This window comes from Ambystoma mexicanum, chromosome 3q (genome assembly GCF_040938575.1).
Source record: "Ambystoma mexicanum isolate Mex_15411 chromosome 3q, UKY_AmexF1_1, whole genome shotgun sequence".
NCBI classification, from domain to species: Eukaryota; Metazoa; Chordata; class Amphibia; order Caudata; family Ambystomatidae; genus Ambystoma; species Ambystoma mexicanum.
The window spans coordinates 345453789-345470667 of NC_090926.1; the positions used below are offsets into that span (position 1 = coordinate 345453789).

General features: G+C 48.5%; 1 protein-coding gene across 4 annotated transcripts in view; it reads right to left on the reverse strand.

Annotated features, from left to right (window-relative positions):
• The window catches only part of LARP1 (La ribonucleoprotein 1, translational regulator), a 1174773-nt gene that overhangs the window by 737831 nt on the left and 420063 nt on the right, over window positions 1-16879 (reverse strand). For all 4 annotated transcript variants that reach the window (XM_069653974.1, XM_069653972.1, XM_069653971.1 and 1 more), the window contains one exon: window positions 1210-1372. In XM_069653974.1, the coding sequence (XP_069510075.1) occupies window positions 1210-1372 (163 nt within the window). The remainder of the gene's footprint in view (window positions 1-1209; window positions 1373-16879) is intronic.

Sequence of the window (16879 nt, forward strand, 5' to 3'; positions counted from 1 at the left end):
GTGACTAAGGCCTTAGAGGTGCTTGTGCGCCCTTGGACGGTGTGTCGACAGTATGTTTAGGTTGAACGCCTGTTGTAGAGGGAAGCCCAGCCGCATGCCGTGAAAGCGGCTGCATGGAGGTGCTGTCGAAGTTTTCAACTGCGCTGTTGGCATTGTAGGCTTCCACGGCGTCGAAGAGGCCTTAGGAGTTGTGTGCTTTTGTATCCGTGGTGCGTGGGTGCCGTTGTCGCTGGGGTTTGATCTCAGAACCAGTGGCTTGTCTGTCGGGGCTGGCAACTGGCATTTGGGAGCCTGTAGGCTCTGCTGAGAGGTTGATGGCTTCCAATTCGGAGCCAGGGCTGCCTACTGATTCCTCGTCCAAAAGCATCAGCTCCAATGGGCGAAAAGGCTTTCGGCCTGCATAGCATAGGCTGGCCACCGTTTAGTTTGCTCATCTTTCAATGTTTTCGGTCGAAAGAGCTTACAGGCCTTGCATGAGCGCTCGTCGTGGTCATGAGGAAGACAGCAATTGCATCGGCAATGGGTGCCCTTCCAAGGCAACTTGCCGTTACACTACGGGCAAAATTTAAAGGACATCCTCTCCAAAGCAGATGGTAGTGTCCGGCAGACGAAGAAGAGTGAGTGGGGTAAAGGAAATACATTCTTAGAGATGAATTAACCCAGGGACCCACTCTCCCTACTGTAAGTGCCAGGCCGGAGTGCAGATGATACAGTCTACAGTCTAGCAGTTGAACAGTCGCCAAGTGAGGGTAGATGTCGGTGGCGGCAGGAACTCCACGAGGCAGTCTAAAGACTAGACAACTGTAGGTCGTGTGGACAAAGTTGGCAATATAAAACTATTGTGAGCACTGCAAAGGCGACCAACTTGGTCGGCGGAACAAAATCTGAGGGACCTCAACACGCAAGGTATTTTGGGTACACTACACGTCATGGATAGTGTTACAGTCACGCCCATGTCAACGTCCCCTTTCGATCTTCGAAAGATCCAATACTCCACGATTTCCACTAGATGGTGTACTATGTGCACAGCATGTGATTCTAAACAGCTCCACAAGCATCGGAACCATGTATATGGAAGGGAAAGCAGCAAAAATAAAAGTAAACACAGACTTTGTCCATATAACACTAGTGCAGATCTAAAAATAAAACTACATTCAGACACCTGTAATACAATGTAGAAGTGCTGTTAAACAGAATCCATACACTTACATCTGACGCTTGATGTAGTCCTTTAGCAGCTCTTGATCCACGCTGTACAGCTCAGAGCTGCTCACATTGTCATAATAGTATGTGATATTACTAGCAAACTTCCCACTGCGTGAACCATCTGAACTCTCAAATTTGCGATAGCCATACTGGTAGTCAAAGTGAGCTGCAATAAAAAACAAACAAGATATGGTTTTAAATTTTACAGTTACTCAACAGCATAAGCAAATACACATAATTTGGCATGCAAACAAATGCATCATTGGTGCAAAAGGACTAACTCATCAAAATCAAACCTAAACCTGGTGGCTCACAAGGCAGCAGTCAGTACGGTTGGTAAGGCGGGGGAAAAATGCCCTTCTCTTTGATCCACACCCGAACGATGGCATATAGGGTAATAAGCTGGAACGTGCAGGGGCTGAATGACCATGCATAAAGCATGTAAAGTGATACAATACTGCGAGAGAAAGCAAAGAGTCATGCTACAGGAAACACAACTAAAAGGGAAAGGTAATGAAGGGGGTCGCCAACAGCTTGGGCAACTGCAAATATGTTACTACATATTCAGCATACTCTGGTGGGGTGATGACGCTAATGCACAAGTCGCTGGGTTTACGGGTTAGCGATATAGCAATAGATCCTGGAGGGAGGCTTTTAATCATTTCAGGTTGTATAGGTCACACCTGGTCAATGCTTTGTGGGATACATTGACCCACTCCGCAGAATTCCCATCCATAACCAACCTGCACTTCAGCAGAGCCAGCAGAAAGGCTGCGCTGGCTCCTTTGAGAACCACTACCTCGCATCAAAACTGCGTTTTGAAGCTACCAAAGGATGGCTGCACTGTTTTGCCAAAAACCATTGGGCACGTTGGAACAGGGAGCACCCCGAGAAAGGCTGCCAGGGTGTTCTTGTGTGTACTAAAGGAGCGACGTGAGAAGCTGCGCTGCTTTGCTGCTAGCCCAAAGCTTACCAGTGAAAAAGGCAAATATTTTACATTTAAAAAGATGCTCTGATGCTCTTCATCTGTTCTACATTACTCTGCTTTTATCAGTGAGGCCCTGCCAAGCCCATCCATATTCAGATTGTGCCCCAGCAGGAGAGCATTATTCCTGAATGGCAGGCTGCGTCAGACCAGATCCAAGAAATCAACAGAAGCTTTACTTTCAGCTGCATGGAAAAACGCTTGACTTGAGCTACAAAATATCAAAAATCACTGCTTCAAAAGAAACCCTCAGTCTCAGGGCATATGTAATTTTCAGCGTGCATGGCCTTCAACCGGTTGATGTACAAGAAACTGACTAGGGCTGCAAAACAATGTTGGGGAATCAGAAGGAAGAGAAAGCCCAGCAGACTTTACCATGGGTTAAAATGCGCTTTTGCAAATAAGGAAAAATGCCAGTTTTAAAGTGTAATGTTGAAAGAAGGCCCCGTCTTGGCCTAGCAATGTAAAGGGAGCTTTGCTGGGGAAACCTATATGGGATTTTTTATTTCAATAGGCTTGCTTCTGATGCAGAACAAAATTAATGAAAGAATTAAATGCAGTGGCTGGACTGTGGAAGCTCCGGAACAGGTTTCTCTGCTGGCTAAACTGAGGCCTACCTCCAAAAAGGAGCCACCATAAATTTCAGGGCCATGCATGTTAATTGCTACCTTTGAAAACTTTGAACAGACCAAGAGAAAGAAAGATCACACGCTTGTCAGACTTTTGTCTGGGCTGCAGCTTGAGACAATCGATCTGGGACAACCATGTGTGAAGTGAGTTGAGTGAACATAAACTGGGAAACCCCCCATAGCCACCCTGGGCTGAACTGACAGTTGGTGGTAGCCTGGAAAGGCAGGACCATATTTGGACGACAAAGGCAGGCCCATCTGTCTCAAAATAGTATTTGATGACTACTATTAAGACTTAATTCTGTAACCGGACAGCGCAGAAATGTAAAAGTTGTACAGTTTAAGTGTAATGTGTGGCTTTCAAACAATACGTGTTAGCCTTCACTGACATATTGTGGACAGAAATGGCAGAGAATTGGACATTATGAGGAAAGTGAATATGATGCCACTTTGAAATTCAACATTCACATGCCTTATGACTATATACACACACTTGTATAAAGTTTTAGAATTTTGGGTAAAGTAATTTAATTGAAAAACCGCAAAAAAACTAGAAGACGGACTGTTAGACCAGAAAAGTAACCCTATAATCGAATGGTATGTATAGTATGCTGGCCTGAAACCACTCGCATCATGCAACAAACATCACGACCAAAGAATAGTCAATGTAACCAAAGGGCGTTCCATTTAGTATGTCGGCCATTTGCTTTTTTCCTCTGTCAAAACGCTTTGAGTTCAAAGCATAAAATATATTTGCAGAGTGCGAGGCCACGGACTGAATGCTGAAATACTAACAGACAGGAATGTCAAACTGTGCAGAAATACATTGTTTTTCTCTCTCACTAAGTCCTTAAAAGGAGAGCAGAAGCCGCATCTAATCAGCAGACCGGGTGCCGGGTTGTCTTGCAAACGCAGTAGTAAAAGGCAGTTAAAACATGAATTCTATTCTAGCGGTGCTCCTTCATGGAGAATGGTATTTTCTGCTTCAGAACCATCTGACCCTTACCTCATGACCCAAATCATACAGATAACGTAGTAAGGAATGTTCCCCTGCTAAGCGCATGATATCCTTGCTCAGCCAGAGCGCCATGTTCCCCATAACAGAAAGCTGTCTCTGCTGCCTTTGCTAGAATAACTGTTTAGGCTAAATGAAAACTTGTCATAATTGTCAATCACTGAACCCTAACCTGTACGACATGTATGTGGGCATCAAATTCCCGTCACAAAGAGTATGTCTAATGTATATATATTGCTGCTTGAGCGCTGCTCTCACATCAGTGTTTGGGAACACATGTCGTGAGGCGGTGAGACCCAGTCGGCCGACTGAGAATACTCTGAAATAAACCAGACTTGTTTGGAAAACGAACCTCGTGTCTGACGTGTCACTTTGGTATATGGTTATTCTGCCTTAGTTTCCATATTATCTTTATGGCCTAGCAGGACGAAACAAAGTCCTACGAATTTGAGAATCGGACTGCGATTTTCTGCGTGAAATATGTAACCTATGTAATTTGTTAATGTGCCACAACTGTACACATGTAATTTATGTTAAAGAATGATTTTAGCAAAAGTAACTCTGGGATGATTCAATTCATTGTAAAGCACATCATAAATCTGACATGCCCATGAAACCCAAACAGCTGACAGCAAGGCGGTAACAATCGCCCCTGACCAATCCTGTCAGAGGCATGCCCAGCCTAAGCCGACCGCATCATATAATCCTATGATGCTACCATGCCTTAGAAATAAGAGGCTCACAGAATGCTAGACATCCTCTGCTGAATTTCCAGCGCCTGTGTATCCCGACATTCCAGATCCACCTTTCCAAGATTCCAGACTCTACTGCAAGGCCAAAGCATAGCTGATCCTATCCCAGCAAGGCCATTTATCCAGAAATTCCACTAAAATCCCAATAACAAAGGGGAAAAGCTGTAGGACCTTGGGGGAGCATCCTGTGACCAGGCCGGCTTTTTGCCCACTACCTGCATGCCCGCTGGATCCTTGCCATCATCCAGTGACCAGACTTGTCCAGCTGTTTGCTGTTATGAGAGCCGCCTTCCTATGACCAGGACAGGTTGGCTGTCCAAATCCACAAACCCAAGTGCAGATAGTGAGTATTACCCCCATCCCATAACCACACAGTCTACGCCTTTTCTTGGTTATACTCTAACAAATCCTATCCGTGCCTTGGTAACTTGTTGTAGACTGTTAGACTTGGTTTATAGTGATAATTTCTAAAACAAAAATTTCGAAAGTCAAAATATCGAAAAGAAATTATCGAAAAAAAGTGATTTTTTTTAATTACTTTTATTCGAAATGGGGGTTCCCCCCGAACCCCTCTTTTTAAATGTTTGTTTTACCCATTTTTATTTATTCCCAGACCCCAAAATATATAATAAAAAATATTTTTTATATTGTTTCGATATTCTTTCAAATATTTTCGAAATTATGACTGACCACCGTTAGACTTCTCTGTGCATCTTGTCATTTATCTCCAATCATTAGTGCCACTTCTCTTCAATTTGTCTTGCATAAATCCATAGCCATACTTTGGAATAATCAAATTAATTCCCACAAAGCTGAATGCAGGGTGAAAAAGTTGACGATGCGCATCAATCTTGGAATGTACCGGGTCTTTCTTTAAAAATAGACTAGATAATTTATTTTATGTAAAACTTGCCATTCTTTTTAAAAAACGATTTCTACTTTTAACTGCTCAATTTTCCTAAAATCGAACCTCTTTCCACCTTGAAAATATCATTCAATTCTCCAGCTAGTCCCTCTTTCACTTCTATGGACCGTGCGCTTGGATACAATGCCACCTCGCCCCCACTGGAGGTTCAAGCCGGCAAAATTACTACACATAGTATTTAAGAGTGAAATACAGTGTGAACACTACTTTCAGGAAAATCTGGGATTGGTGAAGGGAAGAGGAACACTGGGAGGCGTTCAAGTTGGTGCTGGGGCGGAGGAGGGGGGCATGTCCAGAAATGGGACTTCTAAAACTAATCCATAGACAGCAACATGAAGCGAAACTGAGTAAATACAGGGAGGGGGAAGCGGACAGGCTGAACATAGCTCATTTGCCAAACTAAAGGAGGGACTGGACTGTTTCCAAGAACTAGCAAAACATGAGGTAAAATACTTTGCCAGACCTGCAATGGCCCAAAGATACAGGGAGGAGGGGAGGCCAGGCAGGCACCAGGCAGCAATGGTCAGACACGAACGGGGGGACAGGGTAATTACCACAGCAACACCACCAGAGGGGGTAGTGGTAGTGAAACCGGACGAGATCGCATAAGAGCTTAGAAAATACATCGACACAGGGGCATTACCTAGACTGGGAGCCGAAGCTGTGGCGGTACTGGGTATGAGGGCCCTTCCCACCACAAAGGTCCTGGGCACAGGTGGTAGAACAGCTGAGTTTTACAAGGAATGGGGTCCAAAAGTAGTTCAACACATGTTGGGGGCCTGGGAGGAGGGATTGGTATCCGGAATGCTCCTCTCGATGCGGGAAGCAGTGATAAGACATGCATTACTCACTGTTATAGCATTTCTGATTGTATCTGCTTAGATTCACATGCTGTGCATATGGTCTGACATCCAGTGGTAACCGCAGAGCATTTCATCTCGTCTTTCACGGACCGAAAGGGGACGTCGGCATAGGTGTGTCTAACACTATCCCCATCGTGACATGTAGTGTACCCAAAATCCCTCACATGCCAAGGTCCCTCAGATTGTATTTTTTCGGCCATGAGGGAGCCCAAGGCTATTGTGAGCGAGTACATGAAGAGAGAAAGTAGTAAGACGTCCATGTTCCTTCCACCCCAAGCAGGGAGGGTACATGTGAATCTAAGCAGATACAGTGATCAGAAGGAATACATTACTCACCGTAATCGTATTTCTGGTGCTTGTATCTGCTTAGATTCACATGCTATGCATAGGCTGACATCTATTGGAAGCTGCAGAGTATTACAGTGGTTTTCTAAATTCGTAAAGGGAAGTCAACAGGGCGTGCCAGTAAGACTATCCCTAGTGTGACATCCGCTGTGCCCATGATCCCTCATGCGAATCACATGCTGTGCATAGACTAGTGAGCAGTACCCGGAGTTGGGTTATGAGAAGGAACAGTAGAGAAAGGATGTCCTAATATTGCTTGTCCTACCTGAGAGTCAGATCTAGAATGAGTGTCCAGTCAATAGTGTTTTGTAACGGTGTGTACAGCACTACAGGTAGCCGCTTTGCAAATGGGCTCTAGGGGAACATTTGCAATGAATGCTATGGAAGCGCCAGTGCCCCGAGTAGTGTGCTCTAGGCTTGAAGGGCAGCTTTCTCTTAAGAGAAACAGTGCGATGCATTTGACAATCCACCTTGAGATCGCTGATTTAGAGACAGGATCCCTTCTCTGCCAGCTTCCACTAAAACGAAAAATTGGTTCGTTTTCCTCAGTAGATGTTCCTTCCAGGTAGAATACGACTGCCCTGTGCACATCTAGTGTGTGAAGGCTTCTTTCGGCCATGCTAGTGGGATTCTGGAAGAAAGTTGGTAGTTCGATCGATTGGTTCACATGGAATTTAGAGATTTAATATAGGTGCAAATCTGGGAAGAGTGCGCAGAACTACCTTATCCCTGTGAACTGTAACAAAAAGGGTGTAGAACAGAAAAGGCCTGTAGTTCACCAACCGTTCTAATAGAAGTGATAGCCAGTAAGAAGGCGGTCGTCCAAGTAAGGTCTTTTAGACTTACTTTATGCATTGGCTCAAAGGGAGATCACAGGAGTCTGGTTAAAACCACATTTAGATCCCCATCCAGGAGCTGGGTGAGACATGGGGGATGGATTCTCTCAACCCCTTCCATAACAGCCTTAACCGGTATTTTCCACCATGACGCTTTGTTGTGACGTGGTGTAGGATGAGAGCAGCAGCAAGATGAACCGTTAGGGAATTGAAAACCAGTCCTGTGTCTAACAAATGGGTTTGGTTCAGCACAATGTGTGGGGGTGAGCAATCTATGGGATTGACGCCCTTCACTTACCAGATAAAGCGTTTCCATTTACCGGAATAGCAATAGCAGGTGTTTCCTAGCTTCCGAGTATATCCATGCATCTGAGGGAGCTCAAGGTGTCCAAGCTCTACGACCTCAAGGTCGCAAGGAAAGATGCTACACGCCCCCGACCGGGGTGACATGGGAGGGGACCTGGATCCATTGGTCTTTTCTGATCAGAGGCTGCATCTCCTCTGGGGTTGGGTCCTCTGACGCACTGTTGACCCCTAGGTGGGTAGTTGGCGGTGCTTCCGGAGGCTTGTCTCGAGATCCAGTTTCCCATATTTTAGTTTTGACCTGCACAGGAGTAGCCTTGAAAAGGACCGACGAAAACCGCCTCCTCTGGGGGGAGGCTTCAGAGTCATTTGTTTTAAGGACTTAAGTCTCATGCTCTTCCTTGGCCGCCTCCAGACCATCACCGGCCGCTTTACTGAAGAGATTGGTCTTGTCTATGGGATTGTTAATAAGAGCAGCCAGTGTTTAAGGCTTGAACCCCGAGTTGCGGAGCCAAGCGTGCCACTTGCGTAGTGTGCCCTGGGCCAGGGACCGGCCTGCCGTCTCAGCAGTGTTCAGAGTGTTTAATTATATTTTGATTTACCTGCCTGCCCTTGGCCACAATGGTGAGTAGTCTGGACCTAGCGGGTTCAGGAACCTCCTGGAGGCCTTCTTGTACAAGGTTCCATTGTGCGTCTGCATAACTGGCAAGCAGAGTAGTGTTATTCGCTCTGCATGTGGTGTATGCAGCTGCAGAGGTAACATGTTTACCTAAGGCGCACAACCTTTTAGATTCCTTATCCGGAGGTGCCGCCCCCATAGCAAGGGGTACCCCTGCCTGTTTCCGGGTGGTGGTTACTACCAAGGAGTTGGGGTGGCCTGGCCTTTAATAAATTGAGGGTCAGTAGGCGATGCCACTCTTTGATTCACTGCCTGGGTCTGTGCTGGCGTGACCAGGGAGGGGAGCCAATCTTCTTTTAACAGTTCAGGAGAGGAATGTCTTGGTTAGAGGGGGTTTCTCTTTGAGAATGTCCTTCACAAAATCTTGTTTGGGTACCGCCTACTGGGTGGTGATCTTAAAGTGCTCTGCTGCCTTCCTTAAGATGGCATTGAACGCCATTTGATCATCCACAGGCGAGGTCTGGTGGGAGGGGAATCCAGGCATAGGACAGTGTCCTGATCTTGCGTAGGGCGCGCCCATGGTATCCTCCCAGTTGCCCATGGCATCCACCTGGTCATCAGGGTAGTCTTGCAGGAAAGAACGGTCTTCATCCTCGTCATGATGTCTTGGTTAGTGTCCATCTGGACCACATCTTCATGGTGGACAGATCTTGAAGGGTCTTGATAGTCAAGATTTTCATGGAAACGTTAAGACACCTAAAGGTCTTCATGAGATCTTAGGGGAAGGATGCTCTGAATGGAAGGCAATACCTTCTAGATGGTCCATGCATCCTTCGAACTTTTCCCTGGTCCACTTAGATGAACCAGAAGGGGCAAAAGGTGGAAAAAGTTACCTTCTCGTTGGTGTCGAAATTTGTCCCCAAGGGTGTTGGACAGAGGCTCCCGTCTTTAGACACTTCCGCTGCACTCCCCATGCGTTTCGACAGTGTCTTAGGCGTTAGCACAACTGCCAAAGTATTCCTCGTGCTACTGTCCTCCAGCTCCGCCGAATCGGCGTGAGTCAACAGTAGATTTACCACCTATCGAGGGCCTAGCAATAGATTTTTCACCTGCGGACAGGCTAGGAGGCCTAGGAGGTTTCGGGCCTATCGGGGCTTTAGAGGGCGCCGGAGCGTCAGATCGCACTTTGGCATGTAAACCTGATTTAGAGGTAGCGCCCTCAACTTTGGAGTCCCCAGTCACAAGACGCTGCTGCGGATGCAGGGAAGGCTGTTGATCTACCAGATCAGAGGATTCCATCAAAATTATCGGTGGTCCTGTTGGCACCTTCACCTTTTTCAGTGGGACCGTCAGAATCGGTGATGGGGTTGTGTGCTTAGTGTGTGGTTTCTGTACCCCCTTGTCGCTGGGTGTTGTCCCCAAAGCGAGACTTGCGTCAGGCCTAGAGGGATCAGGGATCGGCGTGGCGGACCTAGAAGTGTCCGCCTCAAGGTCGATGACATCCGACATGGATGTCTGGTCATCTTCAGTGCCCCCATCACTTTCAGCAGGTGTTGCATTTGGGGGAGGTGGGGAAAGGGTGGAGCCTGCAACAGGCCGTACGCGGCCCACCGCTTTACACAGCGCTCCTTAAGAGTCTTAGGCCGAAGGAGTCTACAGGCCGCACACCGCTTCTCGTTGCGATTGAGGGGTACACATCCTGTGCTGGTCTTTCCACGGGTACCTGACACTACACTTAGGGCAGAACCTAAATGGAGTCCTTTCCATAGCGAAAGGTATAGACAAAGATGACCAGACCTAGAGGGTAAAGAGGGGGAAAGAGGAGACAGGAAACTTAGGATATGGCCACCCTGACCACACTCTGCCTACTGAGGCCAGCCAGAGAGCCCAGCCACGTGGATGGCTCAGCCGCCGGATCTTAGGCACCAAATTCCACCGTCGTCAAAACTTCCCACAGTCTTCGCCAAAGTTGTTTGAATTGCTGTCGAAGTGACTTTTGGGGAAATATCCGACAAAGTCGGTATAAAGATAAACAATGTCTCTTATGGAGAGCCACGCTATAGGGCGACCAGTTATCTGGGTGGAAAAAATCCATCTGAGGGACCACGACGCACGAGGGATTTTGGGTACACGTCACGATAGGGATAGTGTTACAGACATGCCTATGCCAACGTCCCCTTCCGGTCCCCGAAAGACAAGATGCAATACTCCACGGTTACCACTGGATGTCGTACCATATGCACAGCATGTGATTCTAAGCAGATTAACAAGCATCAGAACATTAAATCTCAAGCCAGGGAAGGATCCATTAAACAGCTCCTCGTACCGACCGATTTCGCAACTAAACCTAGACACAAATTTGATAAAGCACTGGCAGACCACTTGCTACCTTCGATCATACAGATAATTCACTGGGATCAGTCAGGGTTTATCCCCGGGAAGTAAACCTCACTGAACCTCAAACGTCTGTTCGCAATTTTCTCACAAATAGACCCCTCAACGCAAGCCGCTGCGGCTCTTTTGGATATGGAAATGAAGTTTGATTCTGTCAAGTGGAATGATCTATTCAGAGTAATTCACCCAGGTGGGAGTCCCTGCATACTTTTTGAAACCGGCAAGGCTGCTGTATGCAGGCTCCAGCGCTCAAATATTGGTGGCACATGGTCTGACCTGTTTATGCTAGGGAGGGGGGACAAGACAGGGGTGTCCGCTCTGCATTAATATTCGCCATCGCAGGCTACAGAAATTTCATGGACAAAGAAGCTTGTCCATGGGAGTGCCGAGCGAATTAATTTCCCTGTATGCGGATGACAATCATATACATCAAGGAGCCAGCGGTTAACTTGGCACCATTAACGAGAGCTACATTTGGTGGCACCTCAGGACTCTGACTAAACCGCACCAAGTCCTCTTTGCTCCCTCTAAATGCAGCAACTATCCAACCACCAGATACAGCAGGTTTGGGCTGGGAACAGACCGTTGCCGCTCATCTGGGAGTAGAGGTCAGTAGGGACGCCCAATCCCTGTTACACTACAATCAAAAGTGTTACTTACAGGCTCTACAAACCACTGTAGATCGATGGTGCAGACTCCCACTTACACTCACAAGCAGAGTAGAGGTGGCTAAAATTGTAGTTCCCAAACTCCTCTACATGTTTCAAAACATACCGGTATGGCCAGGAATTAGCTATTTCCGCAACGTGTGCTCCCAAATTATTAAGCTGGCTTGGCACCCGAAATCCCCACGTATAAGCTGGGAGACACTAATACTATGGGGAGGAGGAGTGGGGCAGTAGGCGCACATGACGCGGAGGCATACTTCTTGGCAGCCCAACTGTCCTTTGCAAGATTCTGGATGCCGGGGGTGCTGCCGACACCACACGTTCGAATAGAGTGGGGCTCGGTACATCCCACACACTACAGGAGTGCTGATATCAGGAAAGGTGGCAGGCAAGTGCAAAGTAGACCCACTGATCTGTACATTGCATGCCTGGAAGAGGGCCATGAAAAGACTTGGGTGTAACGCTCACCCGATTCCCGTAGAGGCGCCGGTCTTGACTGGGCGTATACCGTATCTTCAAAGGTGATGTGTAACACACGGCTGGCTCTTTGGGCTGGACCTCTGTGCACTGTATGTCTGACTCGAAGGGTAAGATGTCTGCAGATAGAAAATATGGGATTAAGGAACTGGGTTATTGAATGTCTCTTCTTCCCTTTCTCTTCTCCTGTAGAACCCCAAAGGTTAACGCTCTCACCTTAGGTAAGTGAACGCCGTGCTCTCCATCTGCCTCGGGGCAGGGCGCTGTAACCAGTTTCTTCACTGGATAAGGGGAGCAGACCTCTTGACTTCAGAGGACTGCTGTCCGACGTTTACTGCACGAAGGGTAAGTTTCGAGTAATTCTAATGTCTTTAAAGTCTTTAGTAATGATGTTTCTTGTTTTGCAGGGTTCCGGCGATGGCGGATGACGGGCTGAAGTGAGTTGAAGATGGAGCCCGTGTGATGAATAGAAGCACCTGGAAGCACGTAAGTAAGCGCTTGTTGCCTGCTTCACGATGCGCTCCAACTGTCTTTTTATTTTGCAGGTACAAGTTCGGTGCGGCTGCAGGGTGCCGGAATACCCACTGGGTTAGATGTGGAAAGGAGTAATGGCACGTGAGTATTAAAGTTCCCCAATGTCTTTAAACGCACCTTGTTTTGTCTTTCAGATGCGGGATGCAGCGCCGAAGGCCTCCGGAGCGTGCGAAGAGTTGGTAAGCTTTTGTCTTTCAGATGCCGGAATGCAGTGTGAAGACCTCCGGAGCGCACGAAGAGTAGGTAAGCCTTTGTCTTTCAGATGCCGGAATGCAGCGCGAGGCGTTGGTGACAGCCGATGGACCAGGTAAGTGAAGAGCTGTCACTGAAGACCGTAATGCTAACCTGTTCTTTCTTGTCTTTATAGGTGTTGCTGAAGACTGGATTCAGGATGGTAAGCCTTTTTCCTTAGGCCCAGGATCAGATGCAGAAGACACGATGAGCGTTCTGCTGCAGAGGATGCAGAATAACGCAAAGCAAGATTCATCCATCGGGTGTGGTTTAAATAGCCTCCTGTAGTGCTTAGGTGTCTCCTTCCACAGCCACGCCTAGGTAAGAAAAGAGTTCCTGCTTTCCAGAAGAGTTCCAGTGTTCTGAATCTAGGGAGTGGCTTCTGCCCCACCCAACAGGAACAGTAGTTCCAAACAGAAGAGGATCAGAGGCTCAACTGGCAGGCAAGTAAGCAGCATGGTCTGCTGCAGGTAAGTCCACCCAAGCATTATGAGCCCGGCGCTTCCAGCGCTGGGACTGGGCATATTTATGAGCCTGGTGCCCCAGAACTGGGTCCAAAAGGTCCCAATTGGGACTGGTTGGCACTCGGAACCTGGGTTATGGATCTGCTTCCAAGGGAGTTGGGAAAACCCTGACCTTTTGGAAGCAGAGATCATGACATTGGGTGGCCGTTTGACCCAGGAATCATGAACCTTTTTCACTAGAAAAAAACCTTCCCCTTTAAATTTAGAGGCGCACAGGGGTGCTGCCCTGACTCCGCCCTCCGGAGCTACACCACAGTCCCCATAGACGCATCGACAATAGATTAACATTCCCTAATGATATTAGTTTTAGTAGGGAGAGGATGGTGGGACAGAGGAAAGGGGACTAAAGAGTACGTTAGCCACTACGGTGAGTAACTTATAATTACTCTTATCTCCCGTCTCCTCCATACTGCATGGGCGATTACAACAGAGTGTAGCCCCAGGGTGGAGAGGAGACCCCCCCTTAACCCCTTAAGTGCCAAGGACGAGATACCTCGGCATTGGAATTGCATATGCAGTGCCAAGGACGAGATCGCTTGTCCTTTTTGGCACCTTGTGTGATCCCTGCAAAACAGGGATCACAAAACCGTAATCCAACCCCCGGGCTATTTGAGGGTAGAACAGGCATGGGGGTAGGGAGCCTGGGATTTTTTTTGTCCCCATGAAATGGTGGTGGCCCTCGACCTCCCACACCAAGTGGAAAGGGGGGGCACCCCTTGTAGCCCTCCCTGGGGCAGATTTATGCCCCCAGGCAGGAGTACATGAGGTGGCCCCCATCGAATTGGGGGTAGGGGAAGGCCACCAGGAATTGGGGAGGGCCACCAGGAATTATTGTGCAGGTTAGGACCCTGAAGGTTAGGCTGTTACGCTCACCTGGCTCCCACAGAAGCGATCTGAACTGGACAGCTGTGGTCTCCACCAATGTGACCCGTAGGGCCGAGATGACGGACTGGACTGGCCCAACTAGCTTCGTTTGCTTGGCCTGTAGGAATATTCTTCTGCAAATGGAGAAAGGGAATTAACCACCTGTGGAGTTGTGTAAATCCCCCCAAGCCCCTGCTGTTCTCCCCACGGATCACCTTTGATGTCCCCTCTTATAGTCTCACCTGATGGTTTCAAAAGATGAGCTCTCCATCCTGCATTGAGCGCAGGGGCGTGTTGATAACCAGTTGATTCACTGGCTCGAAGGAATTGGTGAGTTCCAGAACAATATTGACTTCGAAAAGTATGTCTTTCGTAAGAGTTCAAATGCCTGACTTTCACTCTTGTCAGATTCCTTGCAGATTGCAGCTTGACCCTAGTGAAGAGTTCCTTGTGGCAACCGGTAATATTCTGGTAAAGATTTGTATTTCCAACAGTTCAATAAATAATGTCAATATGTAACCTGTTGCTTTCTCCCTTATTCAGGCACTGAGAGAAAGTATGAAGTCTCGGGGAATACCACCTCCGGCGGTAAATTCAGGTAAGTCTAATGCGGTGAGGAGGGTTCCCCTTGATAGTCCCTTTGTTTCACCTTGCTGTCCTTTTGTTTCCCCTTAAGGGCCGGGGTTCAGCGAAGATGCAGTGGAAGCTGAGCCGACCCGTGAAGAGGAATAGTACCCCCGGTGGTAAAATCAGGTAAGTCTATGGGGGGTTACTAATTCCTCTGTATATTCCCTTGGCTCACCTTGCTGTTCTGGTCTTCTCCTTAGGTGCTGGAATGCGGCGGGAACATGCAGGAGGATGCGGTGGAATGTGAAGATGCTGCGAAGGCCGGTGAGTTAAGCGCGGCGCTGCAGCAGGCGAGGCGCATAAATCTTTTCTTCCAGTTCGAAGGCGCGATGGATCGGGAATTCAGGTAAGGATTAAAGGTATTGCTCTTGTTCTAACCTTTTTTCCTTTCTCCCTTTTTCTAGGAGCTCCAAACTCGAGGCGGGCGTGGCAGAAGGCTGGATGCAGACTTGCAGGCACGGTGAGCGTTACGCTGCTGGATGCAGACCACCACAAAGCATGTGCTGCTCTTTAGGCGTGGTTTAAATAGCCTCCAAAGTAGTCCCAGGTAAGTATTCTTCCCCAGCCCTGCCCGAGTAAAAAAATAGTCCCTAGGTAAAATAGTCCCTTCCAAGCCTCATTTGGCTTGGAGCTCTTGCAGCATGGTCTGCATCAGGTAAGTTCTAGGCGCCAGGACCGCACACAGCCCCTAGCAGGGGTTTTTGGGATTGCCCAAAATAACTTGATGCCTGCTTCCGGGGTTGCTGGACCTGGTCTGGATCCCCGGGGGTAGGCATCATGACATAGGCCCCCAACCCCCCTGGAGGCAATGGCTGATCTGCCCCCAGGGAAGGGGGCAAAACAAAAACATGAAAATAACCAAAAGGAATGTTGGGTGGGATTGGGGGGCCACTAGAAACCAGGGATATATTTTACAGAAAAGGGGGTGGCCCTCTCCCCCTCACCCCATGAAGCCCTCCGTGGGGCAGATATCTGCTCCTAGGAAGGGGCATCTAACCCCAGGGAGGGCTGCATGAGATGCCCCCCCTGCGTTTGGTGTGGGGGTAGAGGGTCACCACCATTACATTAGAAAATTACCTGGCAGTTTAGGGTGCCCCTCAGCCCGCCCTAAAGTGTAGTGTACCTTTTCATTTTTTTCTTTGTTTACAAAACTTGCCTTGGCGCAGAGGGGCACATTGGTGTGCCAATCTGGCGCCGGGGTGCCCAAACCTTACTGCCCCACCCACTGAAGGGCCTGTCCCACCATGTTTTGGGGCTCTCCCCCCCACCCCAAATGGAGGGGGGTCTACCTCATGCTGCTGTTTGTAGGAGGCCCAGGGAGGCCTGCATGAGGTGCCCCCACCACCTATTTGGGGTGAGGGGGAGAGGCCCCCAAAAATGGTGGGACAGGCCCCCCAGTGGGTGGGGCAGTAGGTTTAGGCACCTCGGCGCCAGATTGGCACACTAATGTGCTCCTCTGCGCCAAGGGGACTTGGGTTACCAAAGGAAAAAATGAAAATGTTTGGAATGCTTTTTAGGGGGACTGTGGGGCACCCCAAAGGGTCGGGGAATTTTCTAATGGGATGGGGCGTTGACCCACCCGCAATGGAGTGGGAGCCATGTCATGCAGCCCTCCCTGGGACCAGATATCTGCTCCTAGGAACGGACGCCTGATCCCAGGAAAGCCCCCCCCCCTTATCTGCCCCTGGGGAGGGTTACATGAGATGGGCCGCCGCTCCAATTGGGGTGTAGATGTGCACCAACCTTCACATTAGAAAATTCCACAGCGGGTAGGGGGCCCCTCTGCCCCCGAAAGGGCAGCCTGCCATTTTGAATTATTTTCTTTGTTTACTATACCTGCCTTGGCGCAGAGGGGCACATTGGTGTGCCAATCTGGCGCTGGGGTGCCCAAAATGTACAGGCCAGTGCGATAGGAGGGCCAGTATGGGTGGTTTGGTATTTGGGTGGGCTGACAGATTTGTGTTTTGTTTTTCCCTTTACAGGTCTTGAGCAGTTCAAGCTTCTCCCTTGTTATGTACGTATGAAATTTTGGTCATTTCAACATTGTATAGTGGGTGGAGGGCACATTGCTATTGGGATGGG